The sequence below is a fragment of the Anolis carolinensis genome, chromosome 4, assembly GCF_035594765.1.
Source record: "Anolis carolinensis isolate JA03-04 chromosome 4, rAnoCar3.1.pri, whole genome shotgun sequence".
NCBI classification, from domain to species: Eukaryota; Metazoa; Chordata; class Lepidosauria; order Squamata; family Dactyloidae; genus Anolis; species Anolis carolinensis.
Genome location: NC_085844.1, coordinates 253608831 through 253636265, shown reverse-complemented (window position 1 = coordinate 253636265; position 27435 = coordinate 253608831). Strand labels below are relative to the sequence as shown.

The 27435-nt window shown below is 42.9% G+C and overlaps 3 protein-coding genes across 5 annotated transcripts in view; all 3 read left to right on the top strand.

The window, feature by feature from the left end:
* Positions 1 to 27435, top strand: LOC100555242 (gastrula zinc finger protein XlCGF57.1). Its single transcript, XM_062979225.1, has 2 exons — positions 1 to 133; positions 24944 to 27435. The coding sequence occupies exon 2, from the start codon at positions 25155 to 25157 to the stop codon at positions 27018 to 27020; it is 1866 nt and encodes a 621-aa protein (XP_062835295.1). The 5' UTR covers positions 1 to 133; positions 24944 to 25154; the 3' UTR covers positions 27021 to 27435.
* Positions 9 to 27435, top strand: part of LOC103281240 (zinc finger protein 420-like) — a 67059-nt gene continuing 39632 nt past the window's right edge. For all 3 annotated transcript variants that reach the window (XR_010005687.1, XR_010005688.1, XM_062979230.1), the window contains exon 1: positions 9 to 133. The gene's annotated coding sequence lies outside the window, so the exon portion shown is untranslated. The remainder of the gene's footprint in view (positions 134 to 27435) is intronic.
* Positions 29 to 27435, top strand: part of LOC100557984 (zinc finger protein 850-like) — a 60832-nt gene continuing 33425 nt past the window's right edge. The window contains exon 1 of the mRNA XM_062979223.1: positions 29 to 133. The gene's annotated coding sequence lies outside the window, so the exon portion shown is untranslated. The remainder of the gene's footprint in view (positions 134 to 27435) is intronic.

The window sequence follows — 27435 nt, the reverse complement described above, 5'->3', positions numbered from 1 at the left end:
GGCGGGGCCTCTGGTCCATTTGAGGGAGGGGCAACGCTGCATCCGGGCGGACACACTCACACATCAGGGCTTTTGTGGGGCCGAGTTCCTCTGGGAGCAAAGGCGGCGAGAAGGAAGGGAAGAAAGGAAGGAGGTAAGGGGCAGCCCCCCCCCCTTCTATGGTGGAGGCGAAGGCAGGGATGGGGGGGGGGGGGGGTGTCGGGTCTCCAAGGACAGCCCAAGCCGCAGAGAAGACGAACGCGTTGAGGGTCTTCCTTCCCAAATCCTCATCGAGGCGCGCCTGAGAGGCCGGTGGGACCCCCAAAGAGGAGCCCCAGCTTCCAACCTATGGGCCCCTCCCTCCCCAGGTGTTTCAACTCCCAGAAATCCTAACAGCAGGTAAATCTGCAGGGATTTCTGGGAGTTGTAGGCCAAAACACCTGGAGACCCACAAGTTGAGAAACACTGGGCTACAGGAAGGCCATGCAACCCCCCCCCCCCCCTAGGGATGCAGCCTAGGCTGGGCTTGCCCTTTTGTGCTGCAGCATCACACCCTGGGCTCCCCCCCCCCCCCCCCCGCTTGTGGCCGATCTATCTGCTGGGTTCAAGCCAGGCTCAAAAAAACAAAAAAAAACATCAAAACATCCGGGCAACGTCCTTGCAGGCGGCCAATTCTCTCACTCCAGAAGCAACGAGGAAAAAAAATAAAAGAAGAGCTAGGCTGCCTCCCAAGCCTCAGGTCTTGGCGGGGGTCAAGAGGGGGTGGGCGCCCCTCCCAGTGTGTTCCCGCTCTTCGGCCCGGGCCCCTCCCTCCTCTCATCCTTCGATCCATCCCCAGAGGCAAGGAAAGACCCCTCCCCTCCAATGCCCTCCTGTTCCGTCCCCTTTGGACCCGTGGAAGGAGGAGGAGGAGGAGGGGGATTCGCTCCCAAATTCCACACCAGCTGGGATTTCTGGGAGATGAAGTCCAAAACACCGGGAGGGGCAGAAGGGGAGAAGCCACGAGGAAGCCCCCAAGGGTGAGGGCAGGGTGGGTGGGATCCCTGGCCAAAGCCCTCCCTCCCAACATCCGCCTCAAGAGGAGCCCTAGGGCCTAGATCCAGGGATGGAAGTCATGCTCCCCAAGCTCTCTTCCAGGGGTCCCCAAAATAAGGTCCAGGGGCCCATTGAAGCCATTTATCCGGCCCCACGGCACAAAGGCAGAAGGGGGTTGGGCTAAATGACCCAGGGGGTCTCTTCTTTTCTTCCAACTATTATTTTATTATTATTATTTTATTATGACACAGCAAACAAGATAGACATGCTGGATTTCATATCACAAAATCACAAGTCGAACACTTCCCAAGTGTCTAGGACTGTGTGATGTATTTTCTGATGATGCACGCAAATCCCAGCAGGGTGGCCTTTTGCTTATTATTATTATTATTATTATTATTTTATTATGACACAGCAAACAAGATAGACATGCTGGATTTCATATCACAAAATCACAAGTCGAACACTTCCCAAGTGTCTAGGACTGTGTGATGTATTTTCGGATGATGCGCGCAGATCCCAGCAGGGTGGCCTTTTGCTTATTATTATTATTATTATTATTTTATTATGACACAGCAAACAAGATAGACATGCTGGATTTCATATCACAAAATCACAAGTCGAACACTTCCCAAGTGTCTAGGACTGTGTGATGTATTTTCTGATGATGCACGCAAATCCCAGCAGGGTGGCCTTTTGCTTATTATTATTATTATTATTATTATTTTATTATGACACAGCAAACAAGATAGACATGCTGGATTTCATATCACAAAATCACAAGTCGAACACTTCCCAAGTGTCTAGGACTGTGTGATGTATTTTCTGATGATGCACGCAGATCCCAGCAGGGTGGCCTTTTGCTTATTATTATTATTATTATTATTTTATTATGACACAGCAAACAAGATAGACATGCTGGATTTCATATCACAAAATCACAAGTCGAACACTTCCCAAGTGTCTAGGACTGTGTGATGTATTTTCGGATGATGCGCGCAGATCCCAGCAGGGTGGCCTTTTGCTTATTATTATTATTATTATTTTATTATGACACAGCAAACAAGATAGACATGCTGGATTTCATATCACAAAATCACAAGTCGAACACTTCCCAAGTGTCTAGGACTGTGTGATGTATTTTCGGATGATGCGCGCAGATCCCAGCAGGGTGGCCTTTTGCTTATTATTATTATTATTATTATTTTATTATGACACAGCAAACAAGATAGACATGCTGGATTTCATATCACAAAATCACAAGTCGAACACTTCCCAAGTGTCTAGGACTGTGTGATGTATTTTCTGATGATGCGCGCAGATCCCAGCAGGGTGGCCTTTTGCTTATTATTATTATTATTATTATTTTATTATGACACAGCAAACAAGATAGACATGCTGGATTTCATATCACAAAATCACAAGTCGAACACTTCCCAAGTGTCTAGGACTGTGTGATGTATTTTCGGATGATGCGCGCAGATCCCAGCAGGGTGGCCTTTTGCTTATTATTATTATTATTATTTTATTATGACACAGCAAACAAGATAGATATGCTGGATTTCACAAAATCACAAGTCGAACACTTCCCAAGTGTCTAGGACTGTGTGATGTATTTTCTGATGATGCGCGCAGATCCCAGCAGGGTGGCCTTTTGCTTATTATTATTATTATTATTATTATTTTATTATGACACAGCAAACAAGATAGACATGCTGGATTTCATATCACAAAATCACAAGTCGAACACTTCCCAAGTGTCTAGGACTGTGTGATGTATTTTCGGATGATGCGCGCAGATCCCAGCAGGGTGGCCTTTTGCTTATTATTATTATTATTATTATTTTATTATGACACAGCAAACAAGATAGACATGCTGGATTTCATATCACAAAATCACAAGTCGAACACTTCCCAAGTGTCTAGGACTGTGTGATGTATTTTCTGATGATGCACGCAAATCCCAGCAGGGTGGCCTTTTGCTTATTATTATTATTATTATTATTATTTTATTATGACACAGCAAACAAGATAGACATGCTGGATTTCATATCACAAAATCACAAGTCGAACACTTCCCAAGTGTCTAGGACTGTGTGATGTATTTTCTGATGATGCACGCAGATCCCAGCAGGGTGGCCTTTTGCTTATTATTATTATTATTATTATTTTATTATGACACAGCAAACAAGATAGACATGCTGGATTTCATATCACAAAATCACAAGTCGAACACTTCCCAAGTGTCTAGGACTGTGTGATGTATTTTCGGATGATGCGCGCAGATCCCAGCAGGGTGGCCTTTTGCTTATTATTATTATTATTATTTTATTATGACACAGCAAACAAGATAGACATGCTGGATTTCATATCACAAAATCACAAGTCGAACACTTCCCAAGTGTCTAGGACTGTGTGATGTATTTTCGGATGATGCGCGCAGATCCCAGCAGGGTGGCCTTTTGCTTATTATTATTATTATTATTATTTTATTATGACACAGCAAACAAGATAGACATGCTGGATTTCATATCACAAAATCACAAGTCGAACACTTCCCAAGTGTCTAGGACTGTGTGATGTATTTTCTGATGATGCGCGCAGATCCCAGCAGGGTGGCCTTTTGCTTATTATTATTATTATTATTATTTTATTATGACACAGCAAACAAGATAGACATGCTGGATTTCATATCACAAAATCACAAGTCGAACACTTCCCAAGTGTCTAGGACTGTGTGATGTATTTTCGGATGATGCGCGCAGATCCCAGCAGGGTGGCCTTTTGCTTATTATTATTATTATTATTTTATTATGACACAGCAAACAAGATAGATATGCTGGATTTCACAAAATCACAAGTCGAACACTTCCCAAGTGTCTAGGACTGTGTGATGTATTTTCTGATGATGCGCGCAGATCCCAGCAGGGTGGCCTTTTGCTTATTATTATTATTATTATTTTATTGTGACACAGCAAACAAGATAGATATGCTGGATTTCACAAAATCACAAGTCGAACACTTCCCAAGTGTCTAGGACTGTGTGATGTATTTTCTGATGATGCACGCAGATCCCAGCAGGGTGGCCTTTTGCTTATTATTATTATTATTATTTTATTGTGACACAGCAAACAAGATAGATATGCTGGATTTCACAAAATCACAAGTCGAACACTTCCCAAGTGTCTAGGACTGTGTGATGTATTTTCTGATGATGCGCGCAGATCCCAGCAGGGTGGCCTTTTGCTTATTATTATTATTATTATTTTATTATGACACAGCAAACAAGATAGATATGCTGGATTTCACAAAATCACAAGTCGAACACTTCCCAAGTGTCTAGGACTGTGTGATGTATTTTCTGATGATGCGCGCAGATCCCAGCAGGGTGGCCTTTTGCTTATTATTATTATTATTATTATTATTATTATTATTATTTTATTATGACACAGCAAACAAGATAGACATGCTGGATTTCATATCACAAAATCACAAGTCGAACACTTCCCAAGTGTCTAGGACTGTGTGATGTATTTTCTGATGATGCACGCAGATCCCAGCAGGGTGGCCTTTTGCTTATTATTTTTATTATTATTATTATTTTATTATGACACAGCAAACAAGATAGACATGCTGGATTTCATATCACAAAATCACAAGTCGAACACTTCCCAAGTGTCTAGGACTGTGTGATGTATTTTCTGATGATGCGCGCAGATCCCAGCAGGGTGGCCTTTTGCTTATTATTTTTATTATTATTATTATTTTATTGTGACAGCAAACAAGATAGACATGCTGGATTTCATATCACAAAATCACAAGTCGAACACTTCCCAAGTGTCTAGGACTGTGTGATGTATTTTCTGATGATGCGCGCAGATCCCAGCAGGGTGGCCTTTTGCTTATTATTATTATTATTATTTTATTATGACACAGCAAACAAGATAGACATGCTGGATTTCATATCACAAAATCACAAGTCGAACACTTCCCAAGTGTCTAGGACTGTGTGATGTACAGTAGAGTCTCACTTATCCAAGCTAAACGGGCCAGCAGAAGCTTGGATAAGCGAATATCTTGGATAATAAGGAGGGACTAAGGAAAGGCCTATTAAACATCAAATTAGGTTATGATTTTACAAATTAAGCACCAAAACATCATGTTCGACAACAAATTTGACAGAAAAAGTAGTTCAATACGTAGTAATGTTATGTTGTAATTACTGTAATTACGAATTTAGCACCAAAATATCACGATATATTGAAAACATTGACTACAAAAATGGCTTGGATTATCCAGAAGTTTGGATAAGCGAGGCTTGGATAAGTGAGACTCTACTGTATTTTCGGATGATGCGTGCAGATCTCAGTCAGGTGGCCTTTTGCAGCTGGCAGATCGTAATTTTGTCAATGTCTATTGTTTCCAAATGCCGGCTGAGATCTTTTGGCACGGCACCCAATGTGCCCATCACCACTGGGACCACCTGCACTGGTTTCTGCCAGAGTCTTTGAAGTTCAATCTTGAGGTCCTGAGGGCAGCTGAGTTTTTCCTGTTGTTTTTCGTCAATGCGACTGTCACCTGGGATGGCGACATCCATGATCCAAACTTTTTTCTTTTCCACAACTGTGATGTCTGGTGTGTTGTGTTCCAGAACTTTGTCAGTCTGGATTCGGAAGTCCCACAGTATCTTTGCGTGCTCATTTTCCAAGACTTTTGCAGGTTTGTGATCCCACCAGTTCTTTGCTGCTGGGAGGTGGTACTTGAGGCATAGTTCCAATGGATCATTTGGGCCACATAGTTGTGCCTCTGTTTGTAGTCTGCCTGTGCAATTTTCTTACAGCAGCTGAGGATATGATCAATGGTTTCGGCGGTTTCCTTGCATAGTCTGCATTTTGGGTCAACAGCTGATTTTTCGATCTTGGCCTTAATTGCATTTGTTCTGATGGCTTGTTCCTGGGCTGCAAGGATCAGGCATTAACATTGAGGCTGGGAGGCCATCTGTCAGGGGTGCTTTGCTTGTGTTTTTGGTTCCCAAAGGCAGAAGGGGGTTGGACTAAGTGGCCCAAGGGGTCTCTTCCAACCCTCTTTATTATTATTGTTATTATTATTATTATTATTATTATTATTGCTCGGTGGCCAACTATAGTCCAGCCCTCCAACGGTCCGAAGGATCGTGAACTGGCCCCCAGTTTAAAAAGTTTGGAGACCCCCGCTCTCTTCTATTCCACCTTGGTTTGACCACTTTACCTGGAATCCCACTGTATCCCATTCTGGGCACCGCAATTGAAGGGAGAGGTTGACTAAGCTGGAATGAGTCCAGAGGAAGACTCAAAGGATCGAGAGTCTGTAGAACAAGAATCCCTATGAGGAGCGGCTTAAAGAGCTGGGCATGTCTAGCTGCAGAAGAGAAGGCTGAGAGGAGACAGGATGAGGGCCGTGTATAAATATGGACAAAGCATGAGGATGAACGGATCTGATTTTATGTTTTTGTATTTTAACTTACAATGTATTTTAATAGTTTTAACTGTTTTATGTGCTGTTTTGTATTGGTTTGTATGGGCATCTAATGGTTGCCACTGTTGTAGCCACCCTGAGTCCCTTCGGGTGAGAAGGGCGGAATATAAATGTGATAAATAAATAAATATAAATATGTGTAGGGAAGTCCTGCCCTGGAGACTGGGACTCAATGGAGACATGGCTTCAAAGGACAGGAAAGGAAGGAGATTCCACCTGAACATGAGGAAGAACTTCCTCACCGTGAGAGCTGTTCAGCAGTGGAACTCTCTGCCCCGGAGGGAGTCTGGTGGAGGCTCCTTTGGAAGCTTTTAAGCAGGGGTCCCCAAACTAAGGCCCAGGGGCCACATGCAGCCCATCAAAGAAGCCATTTATCCGCCCCCGCTGCAGCAGCTCCCTCCTCCTCCTCCACCTGGTGCGCGCCTTCCAAAGCTTTGCTTATTTATAATGGTATTTTAATTATTATTTCATTAATTATTAAGGGGTGCTTTGCTAGTGTTTTTGGTGCACAAAGGCAGAAGGGGGTTGGACTAAATTGCACAAGGGGTCTCTTCCAACTCTTTGTTGTTGTTGTTGTTATTGGAACAAAGATATAGTATAACACAGCAAATGAGATCTATATGCTGGATTTCGAATCACAAAATCACAAGTCAAACACTTCCCAAGTGTTCAGGACTCTGAGATTTATTATTATTATTATTATTATTATTATTATTATTGACACAACAACGTTGTATGACACAGCAAACAAGATAGATATGCTGGATTTCGTTTCACAAAATCACAAGTCGAACACTTCCCAAGTGTCTAGGACTGTGTGATGTATTTTCGGATGATGCGTGCAGATCCCAGTAAGGTGGCCTTTTGCAGTTGGCAGATCGTAATTTTGTCAATGTCTATTGTTTCCAAATGCCGGCTGAGATCTTTTGGCACGGCACCCAGTGTGCCCATCACCACCGGGACCACCTGCACTGGTTTCTGCCAGAGTCTTTGAAGTTCAATCTTGAGGTCCTGATAGCGGCTGAGTTTTTCCTGTTGTTTTTCTTCAATGCGACTGTCACCTGGGATGGCAACATCAATGATCCAAACCTTGTTCTTTTCCACAACTGTGATGTCTGGTGTGTTGTGTTCCAGAACTTTGTCAGTCTGGATTCGGAAGTCCCACAGTATCTTTGCGTGTTCATTTTCCACAACCTTTGCAGGTTTGTGATCCCACCAGTTCTTAACTGCAGGGAGGTGGTACTTGAGGCATAGGTTCCAATGAATCATTTGGGCCACATAGTTGTGCCTCTGTTTGTAGTCTGTCTGTGCAATTTTCTTACAGCAGCTGAGGATATGATCAATGGTTTCATCGGTTTCCTTGCACAGTCTGCACTTATTATTATTATTATTATTATTAACAACATTGAGGCTGGGTGGCCATCTGTCAGGGGTGCTTTGTTTGTGCTTTTGGTGCACAAAGGCAGAAGGGAGTTGAACTAAATGGCCCAAGGGGTCTCTTTCAACCTTTTTTATTATTTTGATGAAGATGATGATGATGATTAACATTGAGGCTGTATTTGTTTTTGTTTTTTTACTTCAAAATAAGAGATGTGCAGTGTGCATAAGAATTTGTTCATAGTTATTTTTTAAAACTCTAGTCCGGCCCTCCAATGGTCTGAAGGATCGTGAACTGGCCCCCTGTTTTAAAAGTTTGGGGACCCCTGCTTTTAAGCATAAGCTGGATGGCCATCTGTCGGGGGTGCTTTGAATGCCATTTCCTGCTTCTCAGCAGGGGGTTGGACTGGTTGGCCCATGAGGTCTCTTCCAGTTTATGATTCCAACAGACGGCCACCTATCCCGATGCCTGGAAGGGGGGCTATTATGGGATGCCGGGGGAGGGATCTCTCTGCCCCATAGAGCTTCCTTGGGGGAGGGGTCAACCCTACTTCCGGACACACGGGCACTATCCTCCCCCCCCCCCTCATTTCTGGATGGGAAACCGTGGTGCTTGGGGCAGAGTTCCGAGTCTTGGAGGAAAGAGAGGAAGGAGGTAAAGGGGAGCGTGTTGTGGAAGGCTTTCATGACCGTGAGATTTCTTGGTTGCCTGGCCATGTTCCAGAAGCATGCTCTCCTGACGTTCTGCCCACATCTATGGCAGGCATCCTCAGAGGTTGTGAGGTTTATTGGAAAAAACTAAGCAAGGGAGGTTTACATATCTGTGGAATGATGTCCAGGGTGGGAGAAAGAACTCTTGTCTGTTGGAGGCCAGTGTGAATGTTGTCATTAATCACCTTGATTAGCATTCCAGGCCGGGTTCCTTCCTGCTTGCGGGAATCCTTTGTCCTGGCCCTGATTGTTTCCTGTCTGGAATTCCCCTGTTTTCACAGTGTTGTTCTTTATTTGCTGTCCTGATTTTAGATTTTTTTTTTTAAATATTGGTAGCCAGATTGTGTTCATTTTTGTGGTTTCCTTCGTTTCCTTTGAGCCCCGGTGGCGAAGTGTGTTAAAGCACTGAGCTGCTGAACTTGCAGACAGAAAGGCCCCAGGTTCAAATCCCGGGAGCGGAGAGAGCGCCCGCTGTTAGCTCCAGCTTCTGCCAACCTAGCAGTTTGAAAACATGCAAATGTGAGTGCATCAATAGGTACTGCTCCGGCGGGAAGGTAACGCCACTCCATGTAGTCATGCCAGCCAGAAGACCTTGAAGATGTCTACGGACAACGCTGGCTCTTCGGCTTAGAAATGGAGATGAGCACCAATCCCCAGAGTCAGACATGACTGCACTTAACGTCAGGGGAAAACCTTTACCTTTTTTACTTTTCTGTTGAAATTGTGCACATGGATTTAAATGGATTCTCTGTGTAGCCTGACATAACAACAACAACAATAATACCAGCAACTTTATTTTTATATCCCTCCATCTTCCCAAAGGGACTTGGTGTGGCTCACATGGGGACAAGCCTGACCAAACATAAGTTAAAAGCATAGTTAGCACATTAAAATATCATGTCACATAAAACCATATAAAACAGTATAAAACATATCAGCAGCAGTTTAAGGCCTGAGTAGCAATAGTTGCTAGGAATTCAGAGGATCTGCGTTTGTGTAAGGAACTCTGGGTAGGGCTTGCTTGATGGAGAACTATATCAGTAATAATACTAATACAGTAGAGTCTCACTTATCCAACGTTCTGGATTATCCAACGCATTTTTGTAGTCAATGTTTTCAATGCATTGTGATATTTTGGTGCTAAATTCGTAAATACAGTAATTACTACATAGCATTAATGCGTATTGAACTGCTTTTTCTGTCAAATTTGTTGTATAACATGACGTTTTGGTGCTTAATTCGTAAATTCATAACCTATTTTGATGTTTAATAGGCTTTTTCTTAATCTGTCCTTATTATCCAACATATTCGCTTATCCAACATTCTGCCAGCCCGTTTATGTTGGATAAGTGAAACTCTACTGTACCTATAGGACAGGGACTGTGATAAAGTGCCGTAGCTAAGGCGAGGTATCAGCTTGGCCTCCAGTGGCCTAGGGGATAAAACCCTCATGACTTGAAGGTTGGGTTGTTGACCTGAAAGCTGCCAGGTTCGAATCCCACCCGGGGAGAGCGCGGATGAGCTCCCTCTTTCAGCTCCAGCTCCATGCAGGGACATGAGAGAAGCCTCCCACAAGGATGGCGCAGGCTGGAGAGCAGCTGCAATGATTCACTGCAATGAATCACTCTGACCAGGAGGTCATGAGTTTGAGGCCCGCTCGGAGCCAATGTTTGTCTTGTCTTTGTTCTATGTTAAAAAGGCATTGAATGTTTGCCTATATGTGTAATGTGATCCGCCCTGAGTCCCCTTCGGGGTGAGAAAGAAGGGCGGAATATAAATACTGTTAATAAATAAATAAATAAATAAATAATGGTAAAAACATCAAAACATCCGGGCAATGTCCCCTGGGCAACGTCCTTGCAGACGGCCAATTGTCTCACTCCAGAAGCAACTCCGGTTGCTCCTGACACACACACACACACACACACACACACACACACACACACACACACACAAAGCAGCTAAGGAGAGGTATTGTTGGGCTGAGTATCTTGTAAATCAACACGATAGTGGTTGGTGTGGTCCAACATTTGTGTTCTCAAATAATATTCTGTGTCCAGGTTCAACATTCACACTGGCCTCCAGTAGACAAGAGTTCTTTCTCCCCCCCCCCCCCCGAAATCACTCCACAGAGAGATCTATAAACCCCGTTTGCCTAGTTTCCAACAGAGCTCACAACCTCTGAGGATGCCTGCCATAGATGTGGGCGAAACATCAGGAGAGAATGCTTCTGAAACATGGCCACACAGCCCGGAAAACCCACAGCAACCCAGTAAGGGGGACCCTTTGGGAGGGAAGGGGGGGCTTGAGGGTAAGGAGGGAGACCCCCGAAATCCCAATGGCGACCAACCCCCCCCCTTCTGATCCCCACTGTCGTCGTCCCCCCCTTTGCTCCCTCCCTTTGGGAGAGGAGGGCAGAGTGGGCCCTGAGGCTTCGGGTGTCCTGGCAAAATCCTGAAAGGCTGGTGGGACTGCCCGAAGAGAAGCCCCAGGTGGGGAAGGGCTCCAAGAAGGCCACGCAGCCCTCTGGATGCAGCCTAAGATAGCCTTAATAATAATAATATAATAATAATAATAATAATAATTTTATTCTTGTATCCCGCCCCATCTCCCCGTAGGGACTCGGGGCGGCTCACATGGGGCCTTGCCCAACATCACAATATAAAAACAAATCAAAACACATACATTTACAACAATAAATCAACAGTATCAGTAAAACCATCATAAAAACAATATTGCAGGAAAAAGCGTTAAAAACAGATATAAAACACAAGTCTAGGCCAAAGGGCGAATGTGTCAAATCGGGGGGGAGGTAGTTACGTAATTGACATAGTCATTAAAGTACTAGAAATGACAATAATGACAATAAGAAGGAGAATCAGTGGGTCTATTATTATGTAGGCAGACAACTTGAACCAACAGAATTCACTCATCAAAGGCTTTCCGGAAAAGCCAGGTTTTCAGGTTCTTCTGGAAGGAGAGGAGGGTGGGGGCCAGCCTAATCTCCCTAGGGAGCAAGTTCCAAAGCTGGGGGGCCACGACAGAGAAGGCCCTCTCTCTCGTCCCCACCAACCGCGCCTGCGAGGGTGGTGGAAGCGAGCGAAGGGCCTCCCCCGACGAGCGAAGAGATCGTGCGGGTTCGTAGGGGGAGATGCGGTCTCTAAGGTAGGCGGGTCCTAAACCGTTCAGGGCTTTGTAGGTGATAACCTGCACCTTGAATTGGGCCCGGAAAGTAAACGGCAGCCAGTGAAGCTCCTTAAACAGAGGCTTTGAACGTGCCCTGTAATTTGCTCCAGTTAGAAATCTGGCTGCCGAGCGTTGTACTAGTTGCAATTTCCGAGCCGTCTTCAAAGGCAGCCCCACGTAGAGCGCATTGCAATAGTCCAGTCTAGAGGTAACTAAGGCGTGGACCACCCTGGTCAGATCAGACTTCTCGAGGTACGGTCGCAGCTGGCGCACAAGTTTTAATTGTGCAAAGGCCTCCCGGCCACGGCCGACACCTGAGCCTCAAGAGTCAGCCCCGAATCCAGGAGGAGCCCCAAGCTGCGGACCTGCGCCTTCAGGGGGAGTGCGACCCCGTCAAGCACAGGTTGCCACCCAATACCCCGATCAGACTTGCGACTGACCTGGAGGACCTCTGTCTTATCAGGATTAAGTCTCAGCTTGTTCGCCCTCATCCAGGCCAACACAGCGGCCAGACACTGATCCAGTATCCGAGGGGCTTCCTTGGAATTAGGTGGAAAAGAGTAATAGAGTTGAGCGTCATCCGCGTAGAGATGGCACCGAACTCCAAAACCCCGGATGAGCTCGCCCAGCGGTTTCATGTAGATATTGAAAAGCATGGGGGACCCCACAGGACAATGGCCAGGGGTCTGAGCAGGTGTCCCCCAGCTTCACCATCTGGGAACGCCCCTCCAGGAAGGACTGGAGCCACTGCAAAACAGCACCCCCAAGGCCCATCCCAGAGAAACATCCCAGAAGGATACCATGGTCGATGGTATCGAAAGCCGCTGAGATGTCCAAGAGAACCAGCAGGGTCACACTCCCCCTGTCCAGTTCCCTGCGGAGGTCATCCACCAAGGCCACCTAAGCCGTCTCGGTACTGAAACCAGGCCTGAAGCCAGACTGTGATTGGTCCAGAAAATAGCCTTGCCCTTTTGAGCTGCACCATCACACTCTGGGCTCCCCTTCCGCTTGTGGCCTGGCAAGACGCTTCCACCCCTTTCACACTTGTTCCCAAGCCAGGTCCCCTCCTGTCTCCGAAGTCCCAGCCCCTTCCGCTTCCCCAACTTCCATATTCAAAATGCAGGAGATGTCCCTGCGGACCCCCAAGCCCAAAGAGGTGGAAGGACGGCCCTCCTTTTCAAATCAGAAGAGGAGGAGGAGATCCAGAACAAAAGAAGGGAGTGGGTCAGACTAGGTATCCTTTGGAAGCCCCTTCCTGAAGCGAGTCTCTGACCATCTTCTCAGGGGGTAGGAAGGGAGGAATCTCAGGGATTTGGGTGGGCTTGGCAACTCTTGGGCTGTTGAGGCTCAGGGCCCGAAAAACATGTAGTATCTATATTCCAATCAGACACTAGAGACGAGGAGATTAAAGTACAATAGTTTCATCTTGTAAGTAAGTACAGTAGAGTCTCACTTATCCAACACTCGCTTATCCAACGTTCTGGATTATCCAACGCATTTTTGTAGTCAATGTTTCCAATATATCGTGATATTTTGGTGCTAAATTCGTAAATACAGTAATTACTATATAGCATTACTGCGTATTGAACTGCTTTTTCTGCCAAATTTGTTGTCTAACATGATGTTTTGGTCCTTCATTTGTAAAATCATAACCTAATTTGATGTTTAATAGGCTTTTCCTTAATGCCTCCTTATTATCCAACATATTCGCTTATCCAACGTTCTGTCGGCCCGTTTATGTTGGATAAGTGAGACTCTACTGTAGTAGTAAGTAGTAAGTAAAAGTTTATTTGTATACCGCCCTCTCTCCCGAAAGGGACTTCCAATATAAAATCAGCATAAAACATTGTACAATAAAACACTGAAAACACCTTGTAGCACCTTAACTTCCTTCTTGTTTACAAGTTCCACTCAGTGCACTTTGCCCAGCTCATTTTATGTTTTTATTGCTGTGTTTCTCAAGTGTTTTATAATGACTGTGATTTTTAATGCCTTTTAAATTTATTTGTGTGTTTTTGTACTTGATATTATTGTATGTTGGTTTTATATCTCTAAGCCGCCCCGAGTCCCTCTGGGGAGATGGTGGCGGGGTACAAAAATAAAATTATTATTATTATTATTATTATTATTATTATTATTATTATTATTATTATCTGCAGAGTACATTACAGGGTGCATGTATGACTGCACTGCATTATGCGTTTTTTAGTTGGCCAGAGTAAATTAAACATGCAAAGACACAAGCCAAATCTTTCCCCTTTGCTTCACTTCTCCCTCCCTGCACTGTCATTCAATTCGGCGCCTGTCTGTTCCAAAACAATTGTATTTCCCAAAACTTTTCCTGTTCCCATCTCTTCGGGGTCATTCTGATCTTTCTTCACCTTTCACACACATCTTTTCTCGTGTGCTTGGCAGGGGTGGCTTTTTACTCACTCCTCCCCCTTCTTTAACCCATTCTCAAAACACTCTTATAAAATTTTAAGTTTGCAAAGTCTTAGTATCTTCAGGACCCTTTGCCAATTTGCTTGGGAGGGTGTGATTGTCAGGAGTTTCCTTTTGGCCCTTTATCTGGATTCTTGGTTTCCCTGATCCTCCTCAATTCCTTTTGTTACTGGGTGGTTGTGCATTTTCCGGGCTGTATGGCCAGGGTCCAGCAGCATTCTCTCCTGACGTTTCGCCCACATCTATGGCAGGCATCCTCAGAGATTGGGGTATACTAGAAAACTAAGCAAGGGAGCTTTATATATCTGTGGAAGGTCCAGGGTTGTAGAAAGAACTCTAGTCTGTTGGAGGCAAGTGTGAATGTCGGCATTTATCACCTTGATTAGCATTAATGGCTTTGCAAGCTTCATTCCTTTTGTTTCCTTGGTTTACCCTCTTCCTTCCTTCCTCCTGGAGATTTGCATTAATTTAGCTTGACTAGAGGAGCCCCGGTGGCAAAGTGTGTTAAAGCACTAAGCTGCTGAACTTGCAGACCGAAAGGTCGCAGGTTCAAATCCCGGGAGCGGAATGAGCACCCGCTGTTAGCTTCAGCTTCTGCCAACCTAGCAGTTCGAAAACATGCCAATGTGAGTAGATCAATAGGTACCGCTCTGGCGGGAAGGTAATGGCTATCAGGGGATGATGGAGTGCAGAGTGAATTCCAAAATTCATCATCCCGGTCTCACCTCCTTCTCCAGACTGTATTCCCATGCTGAGAAACAGCTCTGGTCAAACAAACACTCCAGCAGGCGAAGTCCAACTGTTGATTAACTTTATTTACATGTCTATTTACAGTTTATATTTCTCGGCTTCAGAGCATAGCATTCATAGTCCATCTTCAGCGAAAGCTCAAGCCGAACCACAAGATAAGATCAAAACAACATTCCTCAGTCCGGAGGAAGTTCCAACCCTCAAAGGCAGGAAATCAAGCCTGATAGGTCACAGTAATCACAACAGGCTGTCAGTCAAAACTAGTCTGCTGTTAACTATTTCATTACTGAAAATACACACTCTAGCTTAGGGGTCCTCAAACTTTTTAAGTGGAGGGCCGGTTCATGGTCCCTCAGAATGTTGAGGGGCCAAATTATCATTTGGAAAAAAAAATGAACAAATTCCTATGCACACCTTATTTATAGTGTAAATGCCCCCCCCAAACAACAACAGTTTATTTATTTATTTGCTACATTTATACCCCATCCTCTCTCACCCCGAAGGGGACTCAGAGCGGTTTACAAGTTGTATGTACATACAATATATTACATTATTAGCATAGTACAATATTAGCATTATATATTAATATATTGTACTATACCACTATACCGTAATATTATTAGTAATATTACATTTAATATATAATATATAATTTATATTATTATATTATTATATTATACAATATTATTATATTGTATTATTATTATTATTAGCCACCCTGAGTCCCCTATTGGGTGACAAGGGCGGGGGTGGAAATACTGTAATAAATAAATAAATAAGTTATTATCAATATTATATGTATACACAATATATTATATTATTACCATAGCACAATATTAGTAAATGAAAGAACAATACAATATTTAAAAATAAAAACAGTTTTAACCAACATACTGTAAATCTTTCAGGATTTCAATGGGAAGTGTGGGCCTGCTTCTGGCCAATGAGATAGTCAAGTTAAGTAGGATTTTTGTTGTTGTGTGCCTTCAAGTCATTTCAGACTTTGGGCGAGCCTCAGCCTAAGTCTAAAACTGAGGGCGGGGGCCAGGTAAATGACCTTGGAGGGCCGCATCTGGCCCCCGGGCCTTAGTTTGGGGACCCCTGCTCTAGCTCATCAGCAGTAAACACTTGATTTACATTTCATACAAATACAACCATACTCCAACAATGGCGCTCCATGCAGACATGCCACATGACCTTGGAGGTGTCTACGGACAACGCCGGCTCTTCGGCTTAGAAATGGAGATGAGCACCAACCCCCAGAGTCAGACATGACTGGACTTAATGTCAGGGGAACACCTTTACCTTTAGCTAGACTAGATATTCCTGTGATGGCCCTTTCTCTATCATTCTGTGCTGCCTTTCCCCTCCTGCATCCTCTGCTCCATTCTCCCCAACTGGAGCCCTGTTCACCTTTTGGGAGAAAGAAGACCTTTGAGCCAAACAAAAGGTTGAGTAATCCTGCCTTTCCTCTCCCCACCTGTATGCAGCAGCCCTACTGTTTCCTTGTTCCTCCTTTTGCTTCCGATATAACCAAAAAGCTCATTTGATTATTGGCTAGTTTGGGTACCTGACGGTGAACAGATTAAGTCTCTTGCAAGGACAAACATTGGAAATATTCATTGTTTGAATTTGGAATTTATGAATGGACCCATTAGAGCAGTGGTTCCCAGCCTTTGGGCCTCCAGGTGTTTTGGCCTCCTACTCCCAGAAATCCGAGCCAGTTAGGAACTGTGGGAGCTGAAGTCCAAAACACCTGGAGGTCCAAAGGTTGGGAACCACTGTATTAGAAAATGCATATGGATATAGTTAGGCTACAAGTCCCATAATCCTTATCATCCCCCCCCCCCCCCCCCGCAACTGCCTGAGTTTAAATTGGAGGGGGTCTGTGTGTCAAGCCTTTTCCTGAGCTGTGTTGTCGAAGGCTTTCATGGCCGGAATCACAGGGTTGTTGTGTGTTTTCTGGGCTGTCTGGCCATATTCCAGAAGCATTCTCTGTGGTGGCCCTTTGGCTCTGGAACTCCCTTCCTAGGGAAATTAGACTGGCTCCAATCCTATCTGTCTTTATCAAACAGCTAAAGACATGGCACTGCTAGCGTGTGTTTAAATAACCACCAATTCGACAGACCCCTACAACTGATGCATACTTTCCAGCACTTTATTTTCCTTCCTATTTATCCTACACCACATTATCCCAGCCGTCTCCCTGACACTTGTCTATGCACTTTATCAAAAGCCCGTGGAATTATGTATTTCTTGCACTCAACCCTTTTATCTATAGTGATGATGTTGATGTTGCCTTAACTTGCTTGGTCATTCCATGTCTTACTATATGGTATGTTTTTAACTGATTATTTTACTTGATTGTTGTACTATTGTTTTTAGTTATTGCTATGTGTTTTAATTTGTTATTGTTTGTTTTTGTGTTGGGCTCCGCCCCATGTTAGCCACCCCCAAGTCCCTCCTGGGAGATGGTGGCGAGATAGAAAAATAAAGTATTATTATTATTACTGTATTATTATTATTATTATTATTATTATTATTATTATTATTATTATTATTATCAACACAATGACGTTGTATGGCACAGCAAACAAGATAGATATGCTGGATTTCGTTTTGCAAAACCACAAGTCGAACACTTCCCAAGTGTCTAGGACTGTGTGATGTATTTTCTGATGATGTGTGCAGATCCCAGTAGGGTGGCCTTTTGCAGTTGGCAGATGGTGATTTTGTCAATGTCTATTGTTTCCAAATGCCGGCTGAGATCTTTTGGCACAGCACCCAGTGTGCCCATCACCACCGGGACCACCTGTACTGGTTTCTGCCAGAGTCTTTGAAGTTCAATCTTGAGGTCCTGATAGCGGCTGAGTTTTTCCTGTTGTTTTTCATCTATGCGACTGTCACCTGGGATGGCAACATCCATGATCCAAACCTTGTTCTTTTCCACAACTGTGATGTCTGGTGTGTTGTGTTGTTGTTGTTATTATTATTATTATTATTATTATTATTATTATTATTATTATTATTCTCTCCTGACGTTTCACCCACATCTATGGCAGGCATCCATAGGTATATTGGGAGGTATATTGGAAATCTAATCAAGGGAGGTTTATATATCTGTGGAAAGTCCAAGGTGGGAGAAAAAAAGAACTCTTGTCTGTTGGAGGCACGTGTGAATGTTGTCATTAATCACTTTGATTAGCATTAATGGCCTTGCCAGATTCATTTCCTGGCTTCTTCCTGCCTGTAGGAATCCTTTGTGGGGAGGTGTTAGCTGGCCCTGATTGATTGATGTCTGGAATTCCTGTTTTCAGAGTGTTGTTCACTGTTCTGTTTTTTAGAGTTTTTTTAAATACTGGTAGCCAGATTGTGTTCATTTTCATGGTTTCCTCCTTTCTGTTGAAATTGTCCACATGCTTGTGGATTTCAATGGCTTCTCCGTGTAGTCTAACATCGTGGTTGTCCGAGTGGTCCAGCATTTATGTGTTCTCAAATAATCTGCTGTGTCCAGGTTGGTTCATCAAGTGCTCTGCTACCGTGTTTCCCCAAAAATAAGACCTCCCCAAAGAATAAGACCTAGCAGGGTTTTGGGGGGGATTGCCAAATATAAGGCCTCCCCTGAAAGTAAGACCTAGCAGCTAAGGCTGCAGCAGAGTTCCATTGGGAAGCATGGCTGCAGGGCAGAAGCAGCACTCATTCATACACACCGGAGGGAGGGAAAGTGCTTGCTTTCTGTGCCTCCCTCCCTCCCTGCCTTGCCTTGCCTGTCCTTCCTTCCGTCTCCCTCCTGGCCATGCTGCCTTGCTTCCCAGAGGCTTCTGATTGGCTCCTGGAGCCAGGGCAAGGGAGGGTGGGAGGGAGGGAAGGAAGAGGGCTTTCGTCCTGCTGCTTTTGCTCCTTAAAGGTACAGGATGCATTGGGATTCTCCTCTCATCTTCCTATCCTATGCCATGAAACTGATTATTTTATACTATTATTCTATTGCCATATTATTATCATCATATCCTGTTACTATTATTATATCCCATTATTATATTATCCTATTAATATATTTTAAATCATTATATTATATTTTTCTATTATTATTATTATATCATTATATTATTATTCTATTATTATTCTATTATATTTTCATATTATTATATTATTATTCTGTTATTATTAAATTCCATTTTATATTACCCTATTAATATATTTTATATCATTATATTCTATACTATTATTCTATTATATTATCATATTATTATTTTATTATTATTAGCATATTCTGTTATTATTATTATATTCCATTTTATATTATCCTATTAATATATTTTATATCATTCTATTCCATTCTATTATTCTATTATATTATCCTATTATTATTATATTATTATGCTATTCTGTTATTATATCCCATTATTATATTATTCTATTAATACCATATTATTATCATTTTCTGTTATTATTATATCCTATATTATATTATCTCATTAATATATTGTATATCATTATATTATTATATTATCATATTATTATTATAGTATATTATATTATTCATCATTCATGACTACATTGAAACTAGAATAGAGAGAAATCAGCGTGGAAACCTTGTGAAACCTAAATTGCAAGAGGTACCATAGATTGTTGTACATGTAAATAATGGTAGTAACAAGAAATTCTTGATAGGATTCATAGTTTGTCTGTTATGCTGGTTTGTGATGACAACTACTTTACAGTATATAATAAATGTTCATTTTGTTGTTCAACAATAAATGTGAGCTCTTCTTCATGGAAAAATAAGACATCCCCTGAAAATAAGACCTAGCGCATCTTTGGGAGCAAAAATTAATATAAGACCCTGTTTTATTTTCGGGGAAACAGGGTATGGCTGACTCTCTGGTTGAGTTAGTCTGTAGTGTCTTTCATGTTCCTTGATTCGTTTTTGGGCAATGCTGCTGCGTTTGGGGGTCCCAATGTAGATATCTTGTCCACAGATGCATGGTATCCGACAGACTCCTGCAGAGGTGAGAGGATCCCTCTTGTCCTTCACTGAACATAGCATTTTTTGGATTTTGTTGGTGGGTCTGTAGATAGTTTGTAGGTTATGTTTCTTCATCAGCTTGCCTATGCAATCAGCGGTTCCCTTGATGTATGATTAGAACATCTTTCCTCTGGGTGGATCTTTGTCTTGACTCTCATGGCTTGTTCTTGGCCTTACAGCTCTTCTGATGTCCGTGGTAGAGTCTCCATTGGCCTGAAGAGCCCAGTTTAGGTGGTTCAGTTCACCTTGGAGGAGGTGGGCTTTGCAGATTCTTTGTGCACGGTCTGCCAGGGCTTTGATTGGGCTTCTTCTTTTTTTTACTTGGGTGATGGTTGGAGTTTTGATGAATGTAGGTTTTCTGTAAACTGTGTGGCCCAATTGCTGATTGGGTTTGCAGATAACTAGAACATTTAGAAATTGCAGTTTTCCTTCGTTTTCTTTTTCCATGGTGAATTGGATGTTTGGGTGGATGCTGTGGTGGTCCAGGAATTTGTTGAGTTCTTCTTCTCCATGGCTCCAAATGGTAAAGGTGTCATCCACATATCTGAACCAGATAGTTGGTTTTTCCTAGTTGCTATTGTTGATTGGATCTACAGTGGATGTGGCTGTTGAGGTGTGGTCTGGGGAGGAGGAGGGGGGCCCTTTGGTGATGGGGCCTGATACTCTTGAAGTAGAGTCTGAATGGGAGCCCACTGTTTTTGTAGTGCCTCAGGGAGAAAATAATGCTTCTCAAGATGATGGGTATTGCTTCACAGACAGATCTGATTGTGGTGAGAATGTTTCACTTAAAATGCAGCCAGAGACTTAGCCTGACCCTGGGAATGTTGCGAGGGAGGAGAGAGAGGCTGGGTTGTTGCCTATTTCTCAGCCCCTTTAGTTAAGGTGACATAATGCTAGGCAAAGGCAGTTAAGGTTCTCACAGCGTCTAAAGATTGACAAAATGCCAGGTGATAGATAATTAGTGGTTTCTTAAGTCATCTTCATGAGTTGTTCTTTGTGAGAACAACTTTGCATTTTCAAGAGAAGCTTATCCTGTTTTGATGAGCTCTGGGATAAAAGATTTTATCATTTACATTTTTAACGTTATTATTTTTTTTAACCAATTTTAAAACTAATTAGTCTTGTTATATTCGTTAAGTTAAATTGTAGTTTAACTGTTGGTTTAATTAGGTGGTAATGTATTGTTATTGCTTATGTTAAGGTTTACTGACTGTGTCATATTTAATTTATGTCTTGTTTATTGGTTGGTTGCATACAGCATTGATAATTGCGGTTTGAGATTTTTTTTAAAAGATATTTTAAAGATGTTTTTAAATTGTTAGATTTTAGCCTTTCTTGTAAGCTGCCCCGAGCCCTAGGGGAGTGGCGGCATATAAGTTTAAATAATAAATAAATAAATAAAATATTGTTAACTGCCCTGAGTCCCCATCGGAGAGACAGGGTGGGATACAAATAAAGTTTATTATTATTTTGGGCTTGCTCTCATGTCATGTTTCCTGGTTTGGTATTGGAGAATCACGTTTGGAAATAGCTTTTAGCCTACGTTCTGAGGATTTTTGGCTTTACTTTCTATAGTGATCTGTGTTGTTTGCTGCATCAAAAATATGACTGTAACCTGCATTTTGGAATGATCCATGAAACCAGTATTTGGAATGTATTCATGCTTTTGCCTTTGATGTACATTTTAAAGAGACTCTTCTAGTTTTTATTTTAGAATATATTTTTAAAGAGACTTTTTCTATTTTACACTTCTTTTTACAATAATCTTCAATTCAGTTTACTGCTTCCTTATTGGCCCAAGCGTTATTTTGGGTGCAGTGGTGTCAGACCGGTGGCTGGGCTACAACAGTGGGCAAACTACAACGTGTTTTGTTCATACTTGGGTCTTTCTACCTAACCCCTTGTGATGCCCCCCTTAGCCAGCCATAGTGTTGAATCCATCCTTAGTTCAAGGTGAATCCTCCCCAAACCCTGTCTGTATTAAAAGTGGGTCATATTGGCTATGTGTGCCATGTTTGATCCAGATCAATTGTTGGTGGGGTTCATACTACTCTTTGATTGTTGGTGCCCAGCTTAGGTCTTCTGTAAGGAGAAACATTAGAAAGAGTCATCGTTTCATTTTGGATTTTATTAATAGAGCCATTAGAAAATATATAAGGATGTGGGTGAACTACAACTCCCACAATCCAAGGTCAATTTTCCCCAAACCTTGCCTGTATTCAAAGTTGGCCATGTTAAGTCTGTGTGCCAAGTTTGATCCAAAACCGTCATCGGGTGGGTTCAGTGCTCTCTGGATACGGGGAACTGCAACTCCTCAATTGCAAGGTTACCAGTATTCAGGAAAAACACAATTAAAGTACTTCTGATATTTATTTATTTATCTAAAACATTTATATTCTGCCCTTCTCACCCCAAAGGGGACTCAGGGCGGAGCACAACATACATATGGCAAGCATTCCATGCCAGACATAAAATAATTATAAATATATACTAACATTAAAACCAGTTATATCTGATTTAAAACCAGCTGTTTACACCAGCTCAGGACACCATGCTGGCTCCGGTCAGCAGAGTAGGTTTCCTATTATTGCCTCATTGCACTGACCCAAAGGCTTGGTTCCACAGCCAGGCCTTGACCACCTTTCTGAAGGACAGATGGGGGGAGGGGCTGATCTAATCTCACCAGGGAGGCAGTTCTATAGCCGAGAGTCAATCACTGAGAAGGCTCTCTCTCTCGTCCACGGCAATCGCGCCTGTGACGGTGGTGGGACTGAGAGCAGGGCATCCCCAGAAGTCTTTGCAGTGGTTCATAACGGGAGACGCATTCAGACAGGTAAACTGGGCTGAAGCTGTTTAGGGCTTTATAGGCCAAAGCCAGCACTTTGAATTGTGCCCAGTAGCTAACTGGTGGCCAGTGGAGCTGATGCAACATAGGAGTTGTGTGCTCCCTGTACGCTGCCCCAATTATTAACCTGGCTGCCTCTCGTTGGACTATTTGAAGCTTCCAAACAGTCTTCAAAGGCAACCCCACGTAGAGCCTTCAAGGAAGGAGCTTGTGGCACACTCTGAGGCAGAGAGTTCCACTGCTGAACAGCTCTTCATACCATCAGTGATGTCGAACACGCAAGCCCCCGCACTCACATTGCTCTAACACACAGTTGATCTCTGCAAGGGGTTCCACAGGCTCACAGGAACCCTGGTTTTCCCTTCTCAGAGAAGTCTCAGCCATTTAGATACATTGTTTCCCCTCTTACAGTAGCAGAAAAGCTGAGGCACTCTCTCTCAATTGAAACTCCATTAACTCTTGTTACATATTAACCCAGAACAATAAATTGTGTTCGACTTGCTTTCACTTCCTCGCCTGCAAAAAACAACCCTTTGCAGGCAGCCCTCAATAACCAAAAATCGCCATAAAACGCTTTCCGAGCCCCGGATCTCTGCTGGCTTGGACAAAGCGGTCCTGGCTGACTGTGGATGCTAGACTGGTGGCTGCATGCAAAAGCATTGGACAAGAGATCAAAAATGAACTCCTGATACCTCAATCAATCTCACTCTCAGAATGGTGAGAGAGGAGGCAGTGTGGCTGCTGAGTGACTAGCAGCTGGCTGCTTCTGGATTGGAGAAAGGCCAGCACATGGGGCTCAACCTCCTATCTTCCCCCTCTGCTTCCAGGCCTTGACAATCTACTATTGTTAAGGATATTGTCCCCCACACAGCCTAGCTTAAAGTCCACGTGATCAGGATTGTCAGTCTCTGAGCAAAAACATTTTTGCTGGCACTGTTTGCGGTTGTGCCTTCGATATCTCCCTTTTAAGAATCTCCCATCCATCATTAACTCTGTAAGCATTCCTCTGAAAGCATTCCTATCCATGGGATCATAATCAGAATTTCCCTAAATTTCCTGAACTCGGCTCCTAAAGTCTAGAATGCATTTTTTACTTTTCATAGTTTCCCCCTTCCTTTGTAACACAAACTCCCGGAACACATGATCACTCTATTGACCAGGTCCTCAGTATTGGTTAGGATCAGATCCAGAATAGCTGATCCTCTTATTGCCTCTTCTACCTTCTGGACAATAAAATTGTCTGCAAGGCAAGTGAGGAATTTGTTGGACTTTGTACTCTTGGCAAATTTTGTTCTCCAAAATAGGTTTCAAAACACAAATCAGTTCAAGTTTGTTTTATCTTAATCATCCTAGTTTTAAAGCATTTTAATGGGAATGGTTGTTTCCAAAATGATTTGCTTTTTAGTCTCTGAAAGCAGTTCAGTAGGAGAAGAAATATAATGTTCTTTCAAAAGCTAAATCCTGTTACTTGCACAAATATTTTCAAAAGTTATCATGCAGAAAACCACTTGTTCGGTGTTTGTTGTCCATTCTTCTGGCAGATGCCATACAGCTTGATGGTGTCCACACCGAGACTCAGATTCTGGAGCCCTCTCAGATGTCCGAGTGAGGGTTTTAGACACAAATCACTAAGCCTTGGGGTGCCCCCTACAAAGGAAACACTTTCTCACCCTGGAAGAACAAGGAAGAGTGCAAGTTGCAATCATCATAGTTGTTATAAGAAGAACTGTGACTATTCCAACCCGCACTCTGCCTTGTTCTTCCTCATCACTAGGAAAAGCTTCACACTGCTATTTTGGCCCAGAAACCACACACCTTTGTTGTCTTCTGTATTCACGCTTAACTTCTGCATTTCTGCACTTGCGGTGAGGTATTCAATGTTTGCCTCTGTGCTTTTTTGTTCATTGGAATCCGCCCTGAGTCCCTTGGGGAGATACAGTGGAATACAAATAAAGTTTTATTATTTATTATTCTTTCTCGCTATTTCCATTTTCAAAATGACCCAAGAAGGGAAAAGGGGGAGAATCGAAGATTTCTGGCTTTCATCCCTTATCTTTTATTTCTTCTTTCTTCACCAGGGAAAGGAGCAGTCTATGGAGCCACATTTGTCATGAAGACAAACAATTAATCATCTAGTGGATATTGAAGAATTTGGAATTCAAAAGTGCAGTAAGGAAACCAGTCGTATAGGAAAAAGAAATGCTCCGAAGGTGCTGATCTGGCTGAATTCTTCAGCTCACTCACAGTTCAGGAAACAAAACTCGCTATCTTGCATTTTGAAGTACCAACATGGAGAAAAAAACATATACATGTCTGGAGTGTGGAAAGAACTTTAGCCAGCAGAAACTTCTGCGGTTACATGAAAGAACTCACACAGGTGAAAAACCCTACACATGTCAGGAATGTGGGAAGAGCTTTTCTCAGAGTGCACATCTACATACACATCAAAGAATTCACACTGGGGAGAAGCCCTATGAATGTCAGGAATGTGGAAAGAGCTTCACTCAGAGGGAAGGTCTACAGTCACATCAAAGAACTCACACTGGGGAGAAACCCTATGAATGTCCGGACTGTGGAAAAAGATTCACTCAGAGTGGAAATTTACAGAAACATCAAAGGATTCACACAGGGGAGAGACCTTATATATGTCTGGAATGTGGGGACAGCTTCGCTGGCAATGGAGATCTACGTACACATAAAAGAACTCACACTGGGGAGAAACCCTATAAATGCCAGGAGTGTGGAAAGAATTTTGCGCATAGTGGATCTCTCCATTCACATCAAAGAATTCACACCGGGGAGAAACCCTATGAATGTCCGGAGTGTGGAAAGAGTTTTACTCAGAGGGGGAGTTTACAGAAACATCTACGGATTCATACTGGGGAGAAACCCTATGAATGTCTGGAGTGTGGAAAAACATTCACTCAGAAAGTTACTTTGCAGACACATCAAAGGATTCACACTGGGGAGAAACCCTATATATGTGTGGAATGTGGAGACAGCTTCGCTGTCATTGGACATCTACGTAAGCATAAAAGAACTCATACAGCGGAGAAACCCTTTAAATGCCAGGAGTGTGGAAAGAGCTTCACTCACAGTGAAGGTCTACATAAGCATTATAAAACCCACACTGGGCGGAAAGGTTACAAATGCTTGGAGTGTGGAAAGAGTTTTACTCGGAGTGGACATCTACGTTCACATCAGAGAACGCACACTGGGGATAAACCCTATACGTGTCTGGAATGTGGCAACAGCTTCGCTGCCATTGGAAATCTACGTAAGCATAAAATAACTCACACTGGCGAGAAACCCTTTGAATGTCTGGAATGTGGAAAGATATTCACTCATAGTGGAAGTTTACAGAAACATCAAAGGATTCACACTGGGGAGAAACCCTATGAATGTTCAGAGTGTGGAAAAACATTCACTCAGAGTGGAAATTTACAGAAACATCAAAGGATTCACACTGGGGAGAAACACTATACATGTGTGGAATGTGGAGACAGCTTCGATGTCGTTGGAGATCTGCGTAAGCATAAAAGAACTCACACTGGGGAAAAGCCCTTTAAATGCCAGGAGTGTGGAAAGAGCTTCACTCACAATGAAAGTCTACATAGGCATAAAAGAACTCACACTGGGGGGAAACCCTATAAATGTCTGGAGTGTGGTAAGAGTTTTACTCGGAGTGGGCATCTACGTTCACATCAGAGAACGCACACCGGGGACAAACCCTATACGTGTCTGGAATGTGGCAACAGCTTCGCTGCCATTGGAGAGCTACGTAAGCATAAAAGAACTCACACTGGCGAGAACCCCTATGAATGCCTGGAGTATGGAAAGAGTTTTACTCAGAGTGGAAAGCTAGGTTCACATCAGAGAACTCACACTGGGAAGAAACCTCATGAATGTCTGGAGCGTGGAAAGGATTTTATGTATAGTGGAAAATGGCGTTCACCTCTAAGAACTCTCACTGGGGAGAAACCCTTTAAATGCCAGGAATGTGGCAAGAGCTTCACTCACAGTGAAAGTCTACGTAGGCATTATAGAACCCACACTATGGGGAAACTGTATAAATGCCTGGAGTGTGGAAAGAGTTTTACTCGGAGTGGACATCTACATTCACATCAGAGAACTCACACTAGGAAGAAACTGTAAATGTCTCGCATGTGGACAGAGCTTCCCTGAGAGCGGAGAGCTACATAAACATAATAGAACCCATCTTGAGAAGAAACTCTATACAGGCAGTCTACAAGTTACTAACAAGTTAGGTTTTATAGCCTTGTTCCTGAGGTTAATTTTAAGTGTAACTCCATCCAAATGTTATGTAGATAGATTGATATGTTTTGTATGGCATACTTGATAGAGTATATTGATTTGGATTTGAAATTTTATGTCTGTTTTTAATAGAATTGTTTTGGTGCTGCCTTATGATTTATTATGTTTACTATGTTTAACTTTATTGTGTGGTGTTTTTTGACAATTAAATGTTTTTATGTTCATGTTGGAAACTGCCCTGAGTCGTCCCGAGGAGATGGAGTGGTATATAAATAAAGTTTTATTATTATCATCA